Source organism: Acomys russatus, chromosome X (assembly GCF_903995435.1).
Source record: "Acomys russatus chromosome X, mAcoRus1.1, whole genome shotgun sequence".
Lineage (NCBI taxonomy): Eukaryota > Metazoa > Chordata > Mammalia > Rodentia > Muridae > Acomys > Acomys russatus.
Window position 1 is genome coordinate 21408393 of NC_067169.1, and position 22847 is coordinate 21431239.

Genomic DNA, 22847 nt, shown 5'->3' on the forward strand with positions numbered 1-22847 from the left:
CAAAAAATCTGTAACAGAGTCAGAACTAGAAGAACAGCTTTGCACCCTTTCAAACCTTACATGCATTACCTGTGTTCATGTCTTCCTCATCTAATATGCACCCTTTCTTGCTCTTTTCTCTACATGTTATAGTGTTCTCATATTACATTTTTTCTCTTCTTCTTCTTCTTCTTCTTCTTCTTCTTCTTCTTCTTCTTCTTCTTCTTCTTGTTTTGTTTTTTGAGACAGGGTCTCTCTGTGTTAGCCTTGGCTATCATGGACCAGGCTGGCCTCAAACTCACTGTGATCCTCCTGCCTCTGCCTCTCAAGTGCTGGGATTAAAGGTGTACACCACCATGCCTGGCCATTGTTTTTTTTTTATGATTTTTTGTTTGTTTGTTTGTTTGTTTTTTGAGACAGGGAATTACTCTTTTTTTTAAACAAATTTTAAAAGATTTATTTATTTATTACGTATGCAGTGCTCTGCCTGCATGTACACCTACAGTCGAGAAGAGGCATCAGATCACATTATAGATGGTTTTGAGCCACCATGTGGCTGCTGAGAATTGAACTCAAGAGCTCTGGAAGAGCAGTCAGTGCTCTTAACTGCTGAGCCACCTCTCCAGCCCCCCCCCCTTTTAAAAAAGGTTCTAAAAATTTATTATGTATACAGTGTTCTGCCTGCATATACACCAGCAGGCCAGAAGAGAGCATCACACAACAGGGTAGGCTCCTGGGAGGATATGGCGGCGACTCTTGCTGAGACCCCTAGTAACAGAAGTTATGGAGACTGAAGAGGCCAGGACAGGAGTCTAGACAGGACCCGTAGTGGAGAGGAGAGAACTCCAATCCACCCACAAAACTTCGATGTGCAGGGATAAAGATAGAGCAGAGATTGAGGGAATGTCCACCCCATGCCTGGCCCGACCTGAGACCCACCCCATGGGAGAGTGCCAACCCCTGACACTGGTTTTTGTACAAGGTGAAAGATAAGAATCTAAGTTCATTCCCCTTCAGGTAGTAATTGAATTTTATCACCACCACTTGTTGAATACTTTTTTTTTTTTTTTAACCAATGTATATTTTTGCCTTCGAGGCCAGCCTGGTCTACAGAGTGAGTTCCAGGATACCCAGAGCTACTACACAGAGAAACCCCATCTCAAAAAACCAATATATATATAAATTAAGTGGGCATAGGTTTACTGTTTTATATACAGGTCCTCTATTATATTCTATTTTGTTCCTGTCTATTTTATGTCAGTACCAGACTGTCTTTATCACTATAGTTCTGCAGTATAATTTGAGGTTTGTCATTGTAATACCTCCAGAATTGTTCTTTATTTACTTTTTCTTTTTTGATTTTTTCAAGATAGAGACAGAGGCAGAGACAGGTGGATCGCTGTGAGTTCTAGGCCAGCCTGGTCTTACAAAGTGAGCACAGGACAGCCAAGGCTACACAGAAAATTCCTGTCTCAAAAAACCAAAAAAAAAAAAAAAAAAAAACCACATGTTTGGGTGGTGGGGGCACACACCTTTACTACAAGCACTCAGGAGGCAGAGGCAGGCAGATGACTGAGTTCTAGGCCAGCCTGATCTACATTGTGAATTTCAGACCTGGCAGGGCTACATAGTGAGATTCTGTCTCAACAAAACTAACCAAGTACATGACGTTCATTCATAACCACTTACCCACAATGCACTGTTCATGCCAAATAGTCCAGTAGAAACAACAAAGATTTTTGCATTTAGAAGGATGTGACTTGGAATTTCACTTTCTGTCTGTGGGATCTTGGGCATGTTACTTTACTTTACTTTACTAAGCTTCCATTTCTTTTTCTTTCTTTTAAAACTTTATTAGGCATACAATGTTCTGCCCGGAGGCCAGAGGTTAAGAGCACTGGCTGCTCTTCCAAAGGTCCTGAGTTCAGTTTCCAGCAACCACATGGTGGCTCACAAGCATCTCTAATGAGATCTGGTGCCCTCTTCTGGCCACCTCTCCAGCTTCCATTTCTTTATCTGCATAGTGGAAGATTTTTAAGGCCCATACCGCATAGGATTGTTGGGGAGACAAAATGAGCTCACAGTACTTGATTATGAAATTTCTGTCTTCCTTTACTTCCTTCCATGTGTCTGCTCTGATTTAAACTACCTGACACAACACACTCATCAAGTAGCTCGGAAGCATTCTAGACAGGAGTTTTGTTTTCTTTATCCAGTGTAGTGAGGCTGTGGTTTTCATTCCCCATACCTAAGACACAATATGCAGAATGTGTGTTTGCTCTCATATGGAAACATTTGTTGAAGTTTGGCCTAGAAGGTAAGTGCTTGTTAACATTTAATACCTCATCAGTAATATTATGGAACTCGAGACACAGCTTTAACAAACCTGAGTATTTATATATTAAAGTAGCCAGAAGCATATGCTGTTAATATACAGCTTAATATGGCCATCCTAACTAGTGGAATGGTTTGAGTTATAGAAACCAGGGGAGGTCCAGATAGCATCAATAGGAAGTAACCAACTCTGATGCCCATATCTTGAAATCCAGAAATGGACATCATGGTCTTATTTTCCTCCCCTAAAAAAAGACAACAACAACAAAATACCACTCCCTTTACCACTACTCCCCCAAAGACAAAATACTTGGTTTTGTTTTTTGCACGTGGGTTTTATTTTTTATTTTTATTTTTTACTTTGTTTGTTTCTTCTTGAGAACGGGTCTTAGTCTTCAGTCTAACCTGGCCTGGAACTCACTAATAGGTAGCCCAGGCTTGTCTCAAATTCTCAATCATCCTGCATCAGCTTCCCAAATTCTGGGTTTAGAGGTGTGAGCCATCAAGTTCAGCTAGAAGATAGACTCTGGATGACTGTCTTTCAACTTCATCTGTACGGCTTTTTTTTTTTTTTTAATTCTGGCCCTCTTTTGGTTTTATTTCCGTTTTTTTTAAAAAAAAGATTTATTTATTTATTATTTATACTGTATTCGGCCTTCATTTGAGCCAGCAGGCCAAAAAAGGGCACCAGATCTCATTATAGATGCTTGTGAGCCACCCTGTGGTTGCTGGGAATTGAAGTCAAGACCTTTGGAAGAACAGCCAGTGCTCTTAACCTCTGAGCCATCTCTCCAGCCCTAGTTTTCTTTCTTTCTTTCTTTCTTTCTTTCTTTCTTTCTTTCTTTCTTTCTTTCTTTTATTTTTGAGACAGGGTATCTCTGTGTAACAGCCCTGGCTGTCCTGTACTCACTTTGTAGACCAGGCTGGCCTTGAACTCACAAAGATCCACCTGCCTGTGCCTCCTGAGTGCTGGGATTAAAGGTGTGCGCCACCAGGCCCAGCCCTAGTTTTATTTATTAAGATTAGAAAGAATATATATGTGTGTGAGTGAGTCTGTGTTGGGGCATGTGCCTATAGAGGCCAGAGGAAGGCATTAGATCTTCTGCAGCTGGATTTCCAGGTGATTGTGAACCAGAGCTGAATTTGAGTGTTTTGTGGGAACAGTGCTCCTAACTACAGCACAGTCTCTCGAGCCCCATCCTTTGGTGTTTTGGTTTGGTTTGAGACAGACACAAATTGGCCTTGAATTCCCTATGTAGCTGAAGAGAAATTTGAGCTCCTAACCCTGCTGCCTCCATCTCCCACGTGCTGGGCTTACAGAAGTGGACCATAGTGGTGGGTAGCACTCTATTAAAATAAAGTTACTTTCCTTGTCTCAGTGCTTGTCTCTTGACTTAATTGGCTTGTGGTACAGTAAGGTCGGTAAGCAGGTGGGTCAAGTAATCTTGTAAGCCCTATGGTCTCCTGTTGATCGTCACTCTCAGCTAAGCCCCTAGCCCGTATTCTAGGCTCTTGTTTATCGATGAGCAGTTCTGGAGGAATGTGATGGAGGACACCTTGTACTTATTCCATAGAAGACAGTGTTCTAAAACACTTGGCTCTGGGCTATTGCTAAACACATCCTCGTAAGTTTGGTTGTGCAATATAACTATCATGTGTGCATTTTAGACCTCTTTCACAAAAGAAACATTCATTCATACACACACACACACACACACACACACACACACACACACACACACTATAGGTATTTATCTACCTCGCCCAAAATACTGAAAAAAAAAAATTTACCGCAAGAGAAAAATGTATTTTGTAAACCCAGAAAAGCTATTCCTATACTAGATAAAAATTAGTGCAATCGAGTAGATTGCTCTAATCTAAGGAGTTAGGCAGAGCCCACCTGTATTAGTCAGAGTTCTCTAGAGGAACAGAACTGATAGAATAAATGTCTCTGAATAGAAAAAGGACCTAAGACTGTGGTCTAGCTAGTCCAATAGGGCTGTCTACTAATGGAAGGTACAAAAATCTAGTAATTTCTCTGTCCATGAGCTGGCCTTCAGTATTCTCTGGAATCGCAAAGAAGCAGGCTCTAGTGCCTGTGAAGGAATGGACTTGCTAAGGAGGCCAAAGCAATAGACAAACAGAGCAAGCTTCCTTATTCCATGTCTTTATATAGGCTTTCTTCAAAGGGAGTGGCTCAGAGTAAGAGTGGAGTTTCCCATCTCACAAGATTCGGAGTAGAAGTGGTTCTTTACTCTTCAAATGATTTAATTAAGCAAAACTCTCTCCCAGAGTCCCCAGCCACTTGGGTTTCAGGTAATTCGAGGTGTAGTCAAGGTAACAAGAACAGCCATCACACCTCCACATATTAGTAGCAGAGCTGGGATTTGAAGGCTTGATTCCTGGTGCCTCAGTGGAATACATCTGAGTTGGCAAACTGACACAGAAATGTTTTGTCTCCCTGAGGGAGTGGCCATACCATTGTCCCATTTTTATTTCTCAGTAAGTGGTTTGACAGCGATGCTCAGTGGAAGCACAAAGCATCTGGCCAGAATCCAGAAGTGCACAATTTCTAAGAGCTTGGATCCCAAGCACTTCTCTTTGTTGGGTTTGAGCAATATAACAGCAGAGAACCGAAGGGAGAATGTGCAGATGCAGTGCCACATGCCATTGACCTGTGAAATTCTAGGTACTCAGTCATGGAGTGATTCTGGCACATTTTCTTTTTCATTAAGTCATGTTATATCAGAGGAGATATGAGGAGCCAGCCTGTCACAGCCGCTTTCTAACTGTGACTCTCTGCCTCATAAGTGATGCAGTTCTAGTGACCTTACCAAGTCTCACATGAACACGCCATGTAATGCTTGCTTTGGGTAACCGTCCAAACGTTTCACTTGTATCTACTATGTTTTTAGTTCTGGTTTTGTAAATACATAAAAAATTTGAAATTATTTCAGAGAGTAGAAGGACCAGGGAAGGATCAAAAGGGCTGGATGTAGTAGCACACGCCTTTAATCCCAGCACTGGGTGGGGGTGTGTGTGGAGGGGAGAGGCTGGTGGATCCCTGTGAGTTCCAGGCCAGCCTAGTTTACAAAGCAAGTCCAGGACAGCCAAGGCTACACAGAGAAACTCTGTCTTAAAAAAAGCCAAACCAAACCAAGCAAGCAAGCAAGCAAACAAACAAAAACCAAAAGAGGAAAAAAAAAAAGAAAAAGAAAAAGAAAGATAAAGTAACAGATGGCTCACTTGAGGGCCAGGTGGGGGTGAGGGGTCCTGCCTACATCTCTCATACCTAACAAAGCAGTCTGAAAACATGCTCAGTATTACTAGTGTCAAGCCTAATTTCATTTTTGCAAACTTGGGGCAGGGGGCAAACATGTTCAGGTAAAGGATAAGGATAAAACCCAACTAGATAAATGACACAAATGACTCATTCAGTTTTTGTTTTTGTTTTTGTTTTTGTCTTTTGCAATAAAGATTTATTGAAAGCCTCCTACATTCCAGGCATTATGTTAATCCTAAAGCTATAACAGCAGGCATGGTTCTTGTGCTTCTGGAGCATACAAATATACAGATATACAGCAAAGGATAGATTTTAGTCAGTTACCCTGAGGCTGTATAATTATATACGTGTGACTGTATATTAGTAAGGATCCTCTAGAGCAGCGGCTCTCAACCTGTGGGTAACAAAATCTTTGGGGGTCGCATATCAGATATTCTGCACGTTAGATATTTACACTATGATTCAGAACAGTAGCAAATTACAGTTATGAAGTATCAATGAGATAATTTTATGGTTGGGTGTTGCGACCACATGGGGAACTGTTTTAAAGGGTCACAGCGTTGGGAGAAGGTTGAGAACCACTGATCTAGAGGGACAAAACCAATAGAGTGAGTATATATTGTGAAAGGGGACTTAGTGAATTGGCTTACATGATATGGGCCAGTTAGTCCAACAATGGCTGGCTGGATGCTGGAGAGACTGAGAATCCTGTAGTTGCTCAGTCCACAAGGCTCGATGCCTCAGCAGTCCCAATCTGGTGCTGAAGCCTCGAGGATTCTTGGAGAGCGCTAGTCTTCAGTTTATGTTAGAAGGCTGAAGAAGATGGGTTCTGATGTCAGTGAAGGTAGTAGCAGCAGCAAAAGCAACACAGCAGATGCACTGACCAGCAAGGAGCAAAGGCAGATAAACAACAATACTACCTTTCTCTGGACCTCTTTATATGACTACTAGAAAGTTATGCCTACACTGGAACAACCAAGAGTCATGTTTCTTAGCAGATCCAGATCCAACCAAGTTGATAGACAATACTATTATTTTCCAGTCCCACAAATCCAGATACAATGATGGTCAGTTTCAATTGGCAAGTTCATTAACAAACACCTGGGGTATCACTAAAGCATACCTTTCAGTGTCTGTGAGGGGTTTTCCAGAGAAGATTAATAAAGGGGGGAAGACTTGCTCTGAAACTGTGTGGTGCCATCCATGGACTGGAGTACTGATCCAATAAATTGGGAAAAAGAAGTCAGCTGAGCTTTACTGATTTACCAGGATGTGAACAAGGCAACCTTCCACTGTTACAGACAGGAACTGATCCTGCTGTCAGACCTGCCTCAGGACTGTATCCCCTGATACAGTCCTCCCTTAAGTTGCATCTTGCCAGGAATTTGATAATAGTTATGATAAGAAATGTCATTATATGGGAAGTGGAAGATAAGAGCAAGGGGATAACAATCAGGATGTAATGTGAATAAATTATAAAGAAAAAAGAAATGTCATTATCTATTTTCTTCAACTAAGAAAATCTAGGGGCTGGAGAGATGACTCAGTGGTTAAGAGCACTGGCTATTCTTCCAGAGGTCCTGAGTTCAATTCCCAGCAACCACATGGTGGCTCATAACCATCTATAATGTGATCTGGTGCCCTCTTCTGGCCTGCTGGCTCACATGCAGGCAGAATACTGTATAAATAATAAATAAATCTTTTTTTGTTTTGTTTTTGGTTTTTCAAGACAAGGTTTCTCTGTGTAGCCTTGGCTGTCCTGGACTCATTTTGTAGACCAGGCTGGCCTCGAACTCACAGAAATCCACCTGCCTCTGCCTCCTGAGTGCTGGGATTAAAGGCGTGCGCCACCACACCCAGCAATAAATAAATCTTAAAAAAAAGAAAAAAGAAAAAGAAAATCTACATATTTGGTGTCAGAAATATTAGGAGTGAAAATTACAGGAGTAAAGTGACATACACGATGGCTAAATTTCTCCATTTAACTTGAAGTAGTAAAATACTGCCTCTAAGTAGACCATGAAATATTAATTATGTATAGTAAGATTCTAATACCTTTCTTATGCCCATTTAATCAGAATGGTAGGACATACAATGTAAAGCTATAGTAATAATACCTCTGGAACATTCTGTCTCCCATTCCCTATCCCAGGCAACACTGTAAGGAATTGTAGACCATTTAATCAGCCCTCTTCCCAGATTGTTTTTCATAATGTATGATTTTATATAAAACCATGTATGACCCTTTGCCATTAAGATCTTCTGGGAGTGGGTGATCACATGCTTGCTTTTAAACTTGGTGAATTTGAAGGGCTTCTAGATAATTCTAGTAAAGATATGTGATCATTTGCACTGATTACACAGGCAGATCACAATATCAAGTTGGAAGGCTTCGTATACAATGTAATTTAAAGTCTCTGAGTTTGTTTATACAGAATATGCAGTGAGGGGGAAAGCTTTTTTCTCTTTCTTTTTTTTCTTTTCTTTTCTTTTCTTTTTTTTTAAGATTGCTGTCTTGAGTTTCCATTGCTGTGATAAAACACCATGATCATGTAACTTGAGGAACAAAGGGTTTATTTTCTTTACATTTTGACATCACAGTCCATCAATGAAGGAATTCAAGGTAAAACTCATGGCAGGAACCTGGAGGCAGGAGCTGATGCAGAGGCCACGGAGGGGTGTTCCTTACTGGCTTGCTCTCCATGGCTTGCTAAGTCTGCTTTCTTATCGAACCCAGGACCACCAGCCCAGGGGTGGTAGTTCCCACATCGATCATTCATCAAGAAAATGAATCATAGGCTTGCCCACAGGCCAAAATAATTCTCAATGGAAGTTTCCTCATCCCAGATGGCTGTAGCTTTTGCCAACTTGAGAAGAACTAGCCAGCACAAATACTGAAAACAACAGCCAAAAAGGCAGGGACAGTTGTGCTATCACAGAAATAGAGGAAGAGAAATAAACAAAGGGAGAGACTGTTTCCCCTCAAAGTGAGCAGTAAACATTGCCAAATATTGTCTTAATAATCAGATAAGATGAATAGAGAACGTTCCCATTGGCTTTTCTGACACGCTTGCCATGGTGATATTAGCAAGAGCTGTTTTGGTAGAATGATGAAGACAGACGGAAGACTGGAATAAGCCAAGAAGTGAATGGGAGGTTAACAACTTTTGGTTATAAAAAGAAAAGAGATAAGATGGCTCTCCAGGAAGTATGCAGAATGTAAGTAAATCTTTTGCCCAAAGATGGGTAAAACTTTTTTTGTTGCTTTTGTCAAGACAGGGTTTCTCTGTGTAACAGCCCTGGCTGTCGGACATGCTTTGTAGACAAGTCTGGCCTCAAACTTACAGGAATCCACCTGCCTCTGCCTCCCAGAGTGTTGGAATTTCAGGTATGTGCAACCACATCCAGTGAAGACTTAAGTGGGTGCTCCAGGGAGAAAAGGGGATTCTTCTTACACAGAAGACCCTTCTCTGTCTAGGCCCACAGAAAGAAATGTTATTCTACAGTATGTCAATTAAATGACATTTTCCAAAAAGATCAGTAGATATCAGAGAACTGAGCAGGGCCTAAGGAAGAAAGATTGGCCAGGTGTGGTGGCACATGCCTTTAATCCCAGCACTTGGGAGGCAGAGGCAGGTGGATCTCTGTGAGTTTGAGGCCAGCCTGGTCTATAGAGTGAGGCGAGGACAGCCAAGACTACACAGAGAAACCCTGTCTTGAAAAACAACAACAACAACAACAACAAAAAACCCAAAAAAAAAACCAAAAAAGAGTAAGAAAGATTGAACACCATGGAAAGGCTGGATGGAAGAAACCATCCTGTATGACACTGTCCTTTTATATTTGTCAAAGCCCATAAATTACAGAAAACAGTGAGTCCTAATTTATCATTATCAGTGCATCAATTGTAACAACCGTGCCACACATTTGGCAAAACGTTACTGGTAGTGAACACTAGAGGGAGTTCCGGATATACAGGACGTTCTCATATATCTGTACTTTATAGGAATTATTAGAAAAACCTAAAAATGCCGATTTAAAAAAGAAAGAAAGAAAGAAAGAAAGAAGAAAGGAAAGAAAGAAAGAAAGAAAGAATGAAAGAAAACACAGGCCAGGCACAGTGGTGCATGCCTGTAATCCCATCACTCGGGAGGCAGAGGTAGGCGGATCTCTATGAGTTCCAGGCCAGCCTGGTGTACAGAGTCCAGGATAGCCAAGACTACACAGAGAAACTCTGTCTTGAAAACAACAAAAAACTCCCCCAACCAACTAAATAAACAACAACAACAACAAAAATACAAACACAGTCTACTTAACAAAAAAATCCTTTACCAAAGGCCTTGTGACAGTTATTGGTGTGGTGTCTTTCCAGTATTTTTTCTTTCACTTTGATTTTGTTTGTTTGATCTAGTTTGTTGTCACATCTGTATCTCAAAACATTTGGAGATGATTTTCAGAGAAAATAGCATAAAAGGAAGGCATACTGGCTGTTTTATGTCAAGTTGACAGAGTCTAGAGTCATTTGGGACCAGGGAACTTTAAATGAAAAAAAGGGCCACCAGATTGGCCTATGGACATGCCTGTGGTATATTTTCTCAATGGATGATTCATGTGGGAGGGCCTATTTCACTGGGACAGTACCATTCTTGGCTGGTGGTCCTGGGTGCTATAAGAAAGTAGACTTTGACTCCCTGGATGTTTCCCAAGAGCACCCCACATCCCCCACCAACCCCTGTCCCCACCCCACACAAGCTGCCCTCCTGAGAGGCGAGGCCCCCCCCAAACCCCAGCTTTCCTCACCTGTGTTCCATTTGACCAGCACAGAAATATTAAAGTCCTCTATTTACTGGGGGGGGGGGTGTAAAAAAAGTAGACTTAGCAAGGTAGTAAGCAGCACCCCACCATGGCCTCTGCATCAGCTCCTGCCTCTAGCTTACAGCTTCTTAACTGTTCTGTAGAACTGTAAGTGGAAGTAAACCTTTTCTTCAACTTACTTTAGGTCATGATTTTCTCGTAGCAATAGAAAAGTGACAATGAAGCCTGGAGTGGTAGTACACACCTTTAATCCCAGCAATTGGGAGGCAGAGGCAGGCAGATCACTATGAGTTTGAGGCCAGCCTGGTCTACAAAGTGAGTCCAGGACAGCCGAGGCTACACAGAGAGACTCTGTCTCAAAACAACAACAACAACAACAACAACAACAACAACAACAATAAATAAATAAATAAACAAATAAGAAAGAAAGAAAGAAAAGAAAAGTGACAATGAAAGCAGGTTTCCTAACTCTCTAAAAACAAAACGGGCACTGAGTCCATTCTGTAATATCAAAGCAATTCGTCACAAAAAGTTCCTTTCTCTGATAATCTGTCCAACCAGCTCCTCAAGGACGTACAGTGAAGAAGCTCTCGTAAGTACCGTGAGCAGCACAGTGAGTGCTGGGCATATGCCAAGGTCTCCCAGTCAACCACATAGCCTGTCTCTCATACTCTCTGCAAGTAATGATTCCTGAACATATGTGAACTTCTGTCGCATTACTTTCCACTCTGCAGTCCTTTGGGCAAGCCATTTAAGTTGAAGCCATGAGATCTTGCAAGATGAGCTACCATGCCTGCTCTGGGGCCTCTCTGGGTCACTGATGCAGTCCTACACAGAGATGGTAGATAGGAAGCAGCATCAGTATCCTCTGTACACCCAGCTCTTCTCCCATGTTCTAAGGGAAATCTACTCAAGGGCAAGATAAACGGATATTTACTGACACGTCTAGTCTACTGTGCTCCAAAAATGTACATTTTCTTCTTAGTATCTGTACGTAATTTTATAGAAAATAAAACAGTATACTCTTTCACCTCCTCAAATGACCTGTTCATCTTTTTCGGTGTATGTTCCAGCAACTCGGGATGAGAAATCTTGAAAGCCTTAGTAATTAAGTCATTTCACACAGATGTACATTTGAATTATTCAAGAAAAACTATCTTCCCACTAAAAAGTAAAGCAAAATATCCTTCCTCCTTTCTGCCTATTGTTATAGAGGCAGAAACAGGCACCCAAATGAACAGTTTTCTCCTTTTACAGATTTAAGATTGTTAATGCCTCCTTTAATGGTGGTCTATGCATAAAAGATTTTACCAGTTCATCTCAGATATATAAGCTTGTAGCAAAATGAACTGCTTTTTAAAAATTATTATTCCTACATCCATTCTCCAATTTCTTTAGTGAAAAACATGCTATTTCATTTGGGGATGCAGTTTACCTAATGAAAAGATGACACTTTTTTGTTGTTTTTTTTTTTTGAGACAGGGTTTCTCTGTGTAGCCTTGGCTGTTCTAGACTCACTTTGTAGACCAGGCTGGCCTCGAACTTACAGCAATCTGTGAGTTCAAGGCCAGCCTGGTCTACAAGACAAGTCTAGGACAGACAAGGCTGTCTGGAAAAAACAAAACCAGCCAACCAACCAAACCAAAGCAAAACAACAAAACAAAAGAAACCGGGTTTTTTGTGTTATTTGGTGGCAGTCCAATTCAAGACAATATGATGCTCTATTGCATTACAACTTTAGACAACCATTACGAATCTGAAATGTTCCCACTGTTTGCTATTATTTGTAGTGCAGAATTATTTCTTCTTTAAGAAATTCCTTCAAACATACTTTGGCCATTTCCTTAGTTATTTTTCCTAATAAAAGGAATCATTACATCAAAGTGTTATAAACATTGTGTCACATTAATTCTGCCATTACACTTATCAGAAAGGGCAGGTTTGAAGCCAGTCATGGTGGCAAAAACCATTAATCCCTGCACTCAGGAGGCAGAGGCAGGAGGATCTTTGTAAGTTCGAGGCCAGCATAATCTATAAACCAAGAGAAACCTTGTTTGAAAAAACAAAAACAAAAACCAAGGCCAGGCGGCAGTGGCACACACCTTTAATCCCAGCACCCGGGAGGCAGAGGCAGAGGCAGAGGCAGGCGGATCACTATGAGTTCGAGGCCAGCCTGGTCTACAGAGTGTGTCGAGGACAGCCAAGGCTACACAGAGAAACCCTGTCTCAAAAAACCAAAAAGTAAAAAAACAAAATTACAGGCCAGGCAGTGGTGGCACAGGCCTTTAATCCCAGCACTTGGGAGGCAGAAGCAGGTAGATTGCTGTGAGTTCAAGGCCAGCCTAGTTTACAAAGTGAGTCCAGGACAGCCAAGGCTATAAAGAGAAACCCTGCCTCGAAAAACAAAACAATACAAAAATTTAAAAATTAAAAAGGACGAGGTTGAAGGGACAGTGGTTAAAAGAGAAACTTACAGCTGGTCAGAGTACACAGAATAAGTGACAGTGGAGTGTTCACCCACAAATGGAGCATTTATATAACCGTCCAGGGCAGAGCCCATCACAGAAATGGAGGCAAAGATCATAAGACCCATATGTGAGGGAGGATGGAAGCTAAACAGTGCCTTCTGGATGTGACAGGACTGCTTCACATGTGAGCTCTAGGCAGCTGGGGTTGCCTGTGTAGGATCATGCCAACCAACAGTCTAATCTAGGGGGAGGGGGGCAATTACAAGCCTCCACACATCTCAGGAGCTATTGACAGTTGGTGACTTCTGGGAGATTAGTTTCCTATAAGGTTGGGGTCCCTGGTAAGTTGATCATGCTCCAGTGGATGACCATATGCCCAGGAAGTATATGGGCAACACAAATTGGAATCAATGGATTACTAAAAAGCAAACAAAAAACAAAAAATGATGACACTAAATTAAGAAAGTACAGTGGTGGGGGTGGATTTGGAAGGAGTTGGGAGTGAACATGATAAAAATGCATGCCATAAATTTTTAAAAAGAATGACATTTTTTCAAAGAAAGGACAATTTGGGGACACTCAGAAATAAACAAGTATAGAACTAAATGTTTTGTATTTTGAAAGGTGCATAGTGGTATCTTAAATGCATTTTTATGGCTAATGAAGCAATGTACATTTTCTACAGACTTATCTTCGTGTATTGTTGCATAATTTCACCCAAACTAGATGAAGGTTCTCTAATAGAGCAGAGCCAAATCCAAAACATCTTTAATTTTTAATCTATTGTATTTGTACCACATTGTCAGGTAACAACTGTGATAAGATTTGTGGACTAAATAAGCAAACTATCTTTTCATAGTTTTTGTGGGTGGAGCACTAACTATATCTCTATCTCGAGGTCTCCTTGGGGCTGCCACTCATGGTAGTGATGGGGATTGTGGTGTTATCTAAGGGCTATACTGAAGGAAAATGTGCTTCTAAGATCATTATGTGATTAATAGAAAGCTTCAATAAAGCCTGGAAACTTATTAAATTGAAGTCTTTTTTTCCCCTCATTACTGGCCAAAGGCCACACTCAATCAGTTTGTCTAGGTAAATGTGCAAAAGAGAGAGGAAAATTAAAATGTAACCCAATCCTAGAAGTGACAGCCCATAATTTACAAAATTCTACTTGTAGGAAACAGCCCTCAGGTGCAGTTGAACCTCATGGAATGGACTAGGTGAATGCATGGAGGCTGCTGACTGCAACTGCTGAGAGGCCTGAAGGAAGCATTTGTTGAAAAGATGAATTATTAAAAAAAATCAATATTAAATTTAGACACATATTTAGATTGTGTGATGGCTATTTTTGGTTGTCAATTTGACTACATTTGGAATTAACTAAAAACCAAGTGGCTGAGTACACCTGTGAGGAACTTTTTCTCTTTCTTTTTTAAAAACATATTTATTTATTTATTGGATATGAGTGCTCTATCTGCATATACACTTAGATACCAGAAGAGGACATCAGATCCCAGTTAGGCTCCATGTGGTTGCTGGGAATAGAACACAGGACCTCTGGGAGAGCAGGTGTTCCTAGCCCCTGTGCCATCTCTCTCTCTCCAGCCCTGAGGATTTTTCTTTTTCTTTCTTTCTTTTCTTTTTTCTTTTTTCTTCTTTTTTTTTTTTCTTTTTGGTTTTTTGAGACAGGGTTTCTCTATGTAGTCTTGACTGTTGTGGACTTGCTTTGTAGACCAGGTTGACCTCGAACTCACAGTGATCCGCCTGCCTCTGCCTGAGGACTTTTTCTTAATTAAATCATTTGAAGTAGGAAGATACACCTTTAGTCGGAGCCGCAATTTTTTTTTTTTTGAGACAGGGTTTCTCTGTGTAGCCTTGGCTGTCCTGGACTCACTTTGTAGACCAGGCTGTCCTTGAACTCACAGGGATCTGCCTGCCTCTGCCTCCCAAGTGCTGGGATTAAAAGCGTGCGCTACCACGCCCTGTGAGCCTCAACTTTTGATAGAAGCCTATATAAGGACATGAAGAAGGAAGAATGCTCTCTTTGTCTTCTTGCTATCTTGCGGGCAAGTTCCTTCCTCCACTGGCACTACAGCCTACTTCTTCAGGATTCCAGTGTACACTGAAGACCAGTTGAAACATCCAGCCTCATGGACTGAACAACTCCTGGCTTCTTGGACTTTGTGTTCACAGCCTGTCGTTGTTGGATGATCTGGACCACAGCCTGTAAGCCACTCTAATAAACTCCTTTCCATGCACACAAAGATATTCATTCTATTGGTTCTGTTCTTCTGGAGAACCCTGACTAATAGAGAGTTTGGTACCAGAAATGGCTCTAGAGCAATGCTTCTCTACTTTCTTAATACTGCAACCCTTTAATACAGTTCCTCATGCTGTGGTGACCACCAACCACAAAATTATTTCACTACAAATTCATAACTGTAATTTTGCTAGTTGTTCTGAATTGTAATGCAAAATCTGATATGCTATGCAGGGTATTACTCACAATTGGGTCACAACCCACACGTTGAGAATCGCTGTTCTAGAGTAACAGAAGTATAAGAACAAAATTTTAAAGGATCTGGAATGGCCTTTTCAAGTTGCCAACACTTATAGTTACTGAACACTTCTCTAGTTACTGAAGCCTCTCATGGAAGATCAGAGAGAACTAAAAGCCCATAGTGTGAACTATTTTGCAAATGCTTATCCTAATTTACTGACTGTGAGAGGCAATGGATTTGGTGACGGTATATAAAACATTTCAAAATTTGTGGAAAAATAAGGAAAATGGTGGGACTGGTCCGTTGCTCATACCATCTTTGGATAAATTGACAAAGGAAAAGAATGAGTTCCATGATAAAATTAACCAACTTCTAACATCTCAGAATACAGCAAAGGACAACAATAAATGATAAGATTGCCCATCTCCAGATGTACACGGACAGTCTAAAGAGTTCAAGCAGAGGTCTGGGCAATGTGTGTGGGCATAATTATGATCTGGCATTGCTTTCATTTGGAAATAAAGCATTACATAAGGAGGTAAGACTGTATATTGAGTTGACAAGGGGTGAACTTTGATGCCTATTCTTGGTTGTCAATTTGACTACATCTGGAACTTAAACCCAAGTGTCTGGGTAAACCTGCGAGATCTTTCTTTCTCTTTTTTTCTTTTTATTTCCGTCCCCCCCCCCACCCCCGCACAGGCAGGGTTTCTCTGTGTAGCCTCGGCTGTCTTGGACTCACTATGTAGACCAAACTGGCCTTGAACTCAGAGATCCACCTGTCTCTGCCTCCCAGAGTGCTAGGATTACAGGCCAGTGCCACCTGCTGGATTTTTTTTCTTAGTTAAATCATTTGAGGTAGGAAGATACACCTTTAATCCAGATCTAGGCACACCTTTTCCTGACAACCTATATAAAGGGCACGGAAGAAGAAAGCTTGCTTCCTTTGCTTGCTTGTTTTCCTTCTAAGAGTCACACTGAGGCCTTTCAACCCTCTGACACTTGTGTGAAGTCATTTCTTTTCTGCAAGAGTTAACATTTTAAATTCCCTTCCTCAGTCATCTTATCTACACTTAATGTTTATTTGGTTCACACAATATCAAGACTAAATGTGAATGTCTAGGCTCCATCTCACCTGAGGTAAGACTGCTGTATTAGACTATATCGCTGTTCATGCCTGACATAGCCCAGCAGTTCTTTTCAAGCTGGATTCTCCTGCAGTTACTCAGTTTCAGATATCTCTATTAACCTAGCTACTCAAGCTGAAAACCCTGGCTTATACCTGAATCTCATTGGCCACACCTCATTAGGAACCCCTTTTGGCTGTAACAAACTAGCTAGAATCCTTTTGTTGTTGTTTGTTTGTTTGTGTTTGTTTTTTGAGACAAGTTTTCTCTGTGTAGCCTTGGCTGTCCTGGACTTGCTTTGTAGGCCAGGCTGGCCTTGAATTCAGAGACTGGCGTGCTTCTGCCTCCCTGAGTGTTGGGATTATAGGCATGTGCCACCATGCCTACTGCCAGAATCCTTCTAATTTTCATTATTCTGGGATAAAGTCCCAACATTTTATTTGCTACTCTAAAAGCCTGCATTCCATTTAAACATATCTCAAAACATGTTTTCTAGCAGGAGTTGGGTTTTGAAAGTATGATAATATCAGTCCTTGGCCTAAAAACTCTCTAGTTGCATTCCCACTGTAGTGGGAATGACCATCAAAAACCTCTGTCACCTAAAGAACATGAGAGTCTTCCTCTCATGCACTTATTTTTAGATTTCATCATGTGTGCATGTGGACACACATATGATGGTACACACATGGAGGTCAGAGGACAACTCTGTGGTGTCATTTATTTCCCTTTCCTTTCCCATAGGATCTGGGGAGTGAACTCAGGTTGCCAGGCTTGCTCTATTTCTTGCCCCCAATTAAAAAAAAATCTTATTAAACCATCTCATCTATTTCTCACTACTGTTTCCATCCATTTAGTTATGTTGATCTTGCTACTGCTCTTCTGAGATTCCAAGCATCCTCCCAAAGCACAGACTTTATGCTTATTTCCTCTAATGCACATGGCTCATTAATTTTTCACATCTTTGTTCAAATATCACTTCATCATGGAGGTTATTTCTGCTTTCGCTAAATAAAATAAACCCGTTATTAGTTTCTGTCAACTTGACTAGGCCATCGGTTGTATAAATACATCATGTCCACGACCCAGGTTTTACATTAAAATAACATTTGCACTGGTAGATGGAGTAAATCAAATTGGCTCTTGACTGTGGGTAATCTTTATCCAATGAAGACAACAAATAGAAAATAAAGGATGATCTGTCTGGTAGCAAGAGACTGGCCTGACTGACATACGTGGGGCCAGTCATCCTTTTTCTTCCTGTTTTGACTAGCACTGGCTTTCTTGGGCCAGCATGTGGACTGGAAACCTCAATTCTGCTGTTTCTCTAGCTTTTGTGTTAGAAGGCTGATATCAGAGTTAGACAGTAGATAGTAGAAGCCTAGAGGACATTTAGGTTGGACACCTTCATAGTCAACTGCTTGGCAATAGACCCAGAAAAACTGAGTATCAGAACTGTAATAGCTATCAGAAAAGTTGGACCTGAGTCATATTTCATGCCCTGGGAGGAAACATGGCATCCTTAACTGCATGAAGGGTTAAGTAGGTAACTACTTACACCTGGTGCCAGGACCACCAAACCTTAAGACATAACCAGTGGTAGTTTGAGTGAGAATGGCCCTTATAGGTCCCTATGTTAGAATAGTTGGTCTCCAGTTGGTGGAATTGTCTGGGAAAGAGTAGGAGATATTTTGAGGTTTCTAAAAACCCTGCCCACCCACCTCACCCTCGGATTCTCTGCTTCCTGGGATCTAATAGAATAGTGAGCTCCCAGGTGCGGCCCACCAAGATAAAGTCTAACTTCTGAACTCATTCGGTCAAGTAAATGCTCCCTTCTATAAGTTGCCTTGGTCATGGTGTTTCATCACAGCAACAGGAAAGTAACTCATGCATAACCCAAATAGGCTTAGCAGTCACCTGGACAGGACAATGTCCCTCAGGAATAGCTGCTTATTCATAAGAGAGCTTTTAGAAAATAAGATTCAGCCTGCCTAAACTGCATCTCAAGGCTCTGGTCTCCTTGGCCATTGTTTGTCCTTGCCTCATAATTATATACTCTAAACTAACTGTGTCTGTCTTCGATGCTACATTCTGTGTGTCTCATCAGAATTCTTTTAATGAAGATCACAAGGGCTAGGGAGACAAAGAGAGTCCAGACCAAGATACTGGTGACATATGAATTCAGACTGAGGCATCACTGCCTGTTTGTGTATCTCCTGTTTACCAACCATAGACCCCTGGAACTTTTCAGATCTCTCTAACTACATAGGCCAACCCCTTATATTCACACACACACACACACACACACACACACACACACACACACACACACACCACCACCACCACCACCACCACCACAAAATCCCCACCTCTTTTTCTCTTGAGAACCCCTAATATGTTTTCATTTCTTGCTTCAATAGATTATCCAGAATTTGGTAGTTTGAGGTCATAGAAATTTCTTATCATTCTGGAGGTCAGAAGGATGCCGTGTTTCACAGGTCTGAACTCCAGGTGTTAACAGGGGTATTTCCTTCTTAAGCTTGTTGGAGAATCCACTTCGTCCATCCCTCTGTCAGTTCCTAGTGGCTCTGCACATTTCTTGGCTTGTGGCTGCCTGCTTCTCCTTTTAAACCCCACAACAGTGATTGCAGCCTTTCTCACTCTTGATATTGATTGTGCTGCCTTCCTGGTATAAATTTTAAAAGGCCTTTATATGTTGTGCTACATGGATCGCCTAAGAAAATCTTATGTCTTTTATGGACAGATGGGCAGTAGCTTTAATTATATATGTAACCTCTATTTCTTCTTGTTACATAACATACTGACAAATTCAAGGAATTAGGTGGGAATAATTATTCTGCCTACCTGAATGCTTTCCTCCAATATTGGTTTGTTTTTGTTTTTGTTTTTCGAGACAAAGTTTCTCTGTGTAGCCTTGGCTGTCCTGGACTTGCTTTGTAGACCAGGCTGGCCTTGAACTCACAGCAATCCACCTGCCTCTGCCTCCCAAGTGCTGGGATTAAAGGCGAGCACCACCACACCCAGCCACTATTGTTTTAATTTTCTTCATAATAGTTCTGTCTCCCAATATAGCATACTTGGTTGTTGTCCATCTCCATTGTTAAAATATGAGAGTCCATGAATCAGGGGGATTTTGTTCACTCCTGTGTCTTGGGCTCTGAAGATATTGTTTGAGCTATAATAGATTGTGGACAAACTATCTTCTGACTAAAATTATAAGGCTTGCAATTTTGTTAGTGAGAAATTAGTGTTCCTTTTTAAAGAGGAGCCCTAAATTTACATAGGCAACCATAAGCTGTGTTTTGCAAAGCATTGTTTTTGGAGACCTAAAATGGTTAAACACTTTGTTCCTTCTGGAGTAAAGTGGAGACTATAACCCTTCACTGTAGCAGTTAAGAGAAAACTTAAATATTCTAAAATTGCTTAGGTGTGGCCTAAGTCCTTGAAGTATTAGAGGCTTTCCTTTTGGTTTCTTGTCTTTTTTTTTCTCCAGAGCTGAGTACTGAACCCAGGGCCTTGTGCTTATTAGGCAAGCGCACTACCACTGAGCTGAATCCCCAACCCCTTCCTTTTGCTTTCTTGTTAACTGTTTTGCATCTTCTACTGTGGGAGTTTCTTTCTTTTTTTGAGGGGAGGGGTTCAAGACAGGGTTTCTCTGTTTGGTTGTTCTGGAACTCACCATGTAGGCCAGGCTGGTTTCAAACTCAGAGATCCACCTGCCTCTGCTTCCCAAGAGGTGAGCCACCACTGTCTGGCTTCTGTAAGAGTTTCTGAATCCATGCAGCAAAGCTCCAGGGAAAATGTAGTAGGAAAGATTTGTAAGTGCTTGCTTTACTATTTTTATAGAATAGATCCAAAGGTAGGCTAACAGACAAGTTGCATACACATGGGCACCTCCTACCCATCATTAAGTTTAGGAAGGTCATGTAACTTCATGAATGGGAATGAACTGTGGATTAGACTACCGGAGTTCAATGCTCAGCTTCTCCAATAGCATATAACTATGCTTAAGTTTTTCTTTTCTTTTCTTCTTCTTTTTTTGTTTTGTTTTATTTTGTTTTTCGAGACAGGGTTTCTCTGTGTAGCCTTGGCTGTCCTGGACTCACTTTGTAGACCAGGCTGGCCTTGAACTCACAGCGATCCGCCTGCCTCTGCCTCCCGAGTGCTGGGATTACAGGCATGCGCCACCACGGCCGGCAGTAAGTTTCTTAAACAGTTTCCACTTGCAAAGTGGACAGCCTTAGCTGTCCCAGACTCATTTTGTAGATCAGGCTGGCCTTGAACTCACAACGATCTGCCTGCCTCTGCTTTCCAAGTGCTGGGATTAAAGGTGTGCGCCACGGCCCAGCTAGCCAGTGGTCTCAACCGCTGAGCCATCTCTCTGGCCCATGTTTTGAAATTTTTATTTGGGGTTTATGTGTTTTTCTTGATTGCGCGCGCGTGCGTGTGTGTGTGTGTGTGTGTGTGTGTGTGTGTGTATGTATGTATATATACATACGTGTGTATGTGACATATATGTCACATGTGTACTTGGTGTCTACAGGTCAAGAAAGGGCTGCTGGATACCCCAGCACTCGGTTTACAGATGGTTGCAAACCACCACAAGAGTACTGGAACCAAACTTGGGTCCTCTACAAGAGCAATGGCTGCTCTTAACTGTTGAAAGGTGTTAGCCCCAAAGAATGTTTTTTTAACAAGCTATGTTTAAGCAGTTGTGATGTATGCCAAAGTCTGAGAGCCACTGTTCCATCCCACTCACATATTAGTATAAGCCAACTTCACTATGGCATTCTCCCTTCTCTGTTTTTTATTTTTATCCACATTTCCATATGCATGCTTCCATTGTCTACCTACCCACTTAAAAGCTTTCAAGGGCCTGGAGAGATGGCTCAGAGGTTAAGAGCACTGCCTGCAGGCTGGAGAGATGGCTCAGTGGTTAAGAGCACCACCTGCTCTTCCAGAGGTCCTGAGTTCAATTCCCAGCAACCACATCGTGGCTTACAACCATCTATAGTGTAATCTGATACCCTCTTCTGCAGATAAAGCAATCACATGCAATAAATAAAGTAAATAAATCTTTAAAGGAAAAAAAAAAGAGAGCATTGCCTGCTGCTTTTCTAAAGGTCCCAAGTTCAATTCCCAGCAACCACGTAGTGGCTCACAATCATCTATAATGAGATCCGGTGCCCTCTTCTGGCAGGCAGGCAGAATACTGTATAAATAATAAATAAAATAAATCTAAAAAAAATTCTCTTACGAAGTTCTTTTGAGCCTATGTAACATAGGGTACTTTGCTTAAAAACATATTATTTTCTACTTAATAAAAACTTCTTATTTCTCAAGTGGGAATAATAAACCAAGACAGAGGAAGCCATGCTGGAAGATAATGCTTTTTCTTTTTTCTTTCATTTTTTTTATTTTTTTATTTTTTGAGTCAAGATCTATGTAGACTAAAGGCATACACCCCATACCTGGCACTGGAAGACATTTTATACCATGAGGCATAGGAGCAATGAGATGAGTCAATAGAGCTGTGCATTCCCCAAATACGTGCCTGTGTGTGTGTGTGTGTGTGTGTGTGTGTGTGTGTGTGTGTGTGTGTGTTCTGTTATCATTCTGTTATCAGTTAGTGGAAACCGAAAGTTTAGAGGTGACAGCAATTCTAATTAAGATTTTAAGGTTCATCTCATTTGTAGTTATGGATTATATCATTAAAATGGTAACCACAGCTGGAACTCAACATTTTTCATCTCCTAAATCTTACTTTCCATCCAGATTTTCTTCATTCATTCTCTAGGTGCTTCCTAGAATTACTTTTAATTGTTTAACATTTTATTTATTCAATGTGTCTCTCTGAGTATTCGTTTATATATGTGGGCATCCGTGTCAAGATCTCAAGATAACCTGCAGGGAACAGTCTTTGCCTTCCACCATGTAGTTTTTGGAAACTGAACTCAGCTTGTCTGGCCTGGCGGTGAGGGCTTTTATCCACTGAGCCATCTCACCAGCACTGGAGGCCTAGATGACTAATATAGCTTCTCCAACTTTTGTCAGTCCGTACAATATAAATAAATTAATTTTTCAAAATATTTTTTAAATTTATTATGTATACAGTGCTCTGCCTACATGTACACCTGCAGGCCAGAAGAGGGCACCAGATCACATTATAGATGCCTGTGAGCCACCATGTGGTTGCTCGGAATTGAACTCAGCACCTCTGGAACAGTGATCAATGTTCTTAACCTCTGAGCCATCTCTACAGCCCAAATAAATTATTTTTTAAACATTGAATTCAAATAATTATCTTGCTCAGTAGCTTCTT

The 22847-nt window shown here is 41.2% G+C and overlaps 1 protein-coding gene across 1 annotated transcript in view; it reads right to left on the bottom strand.

The window, feature by feature from the left end:
* Positions 1 to 6141: 6141 nt before the first annotated feature.
* Rragb (Ras related GTP binding B) overlaps positions 6142 to 22847 on the bottom strand; it is a 52125-nt gene continuing 35419 nt past the window's right edge. The window contains exon 11 of the mRNA XM_051142494.1: positions 6142 to 6409. Within this exon, the coding sequence (XP_050998451.1) occupies positions 6402 to 6409 (8 nt within the window). The 3' untranslated portion in view covers positions 6142 to 6401. The remainder of the gene's footprint in view (positions 6410 to 22847) is intronic.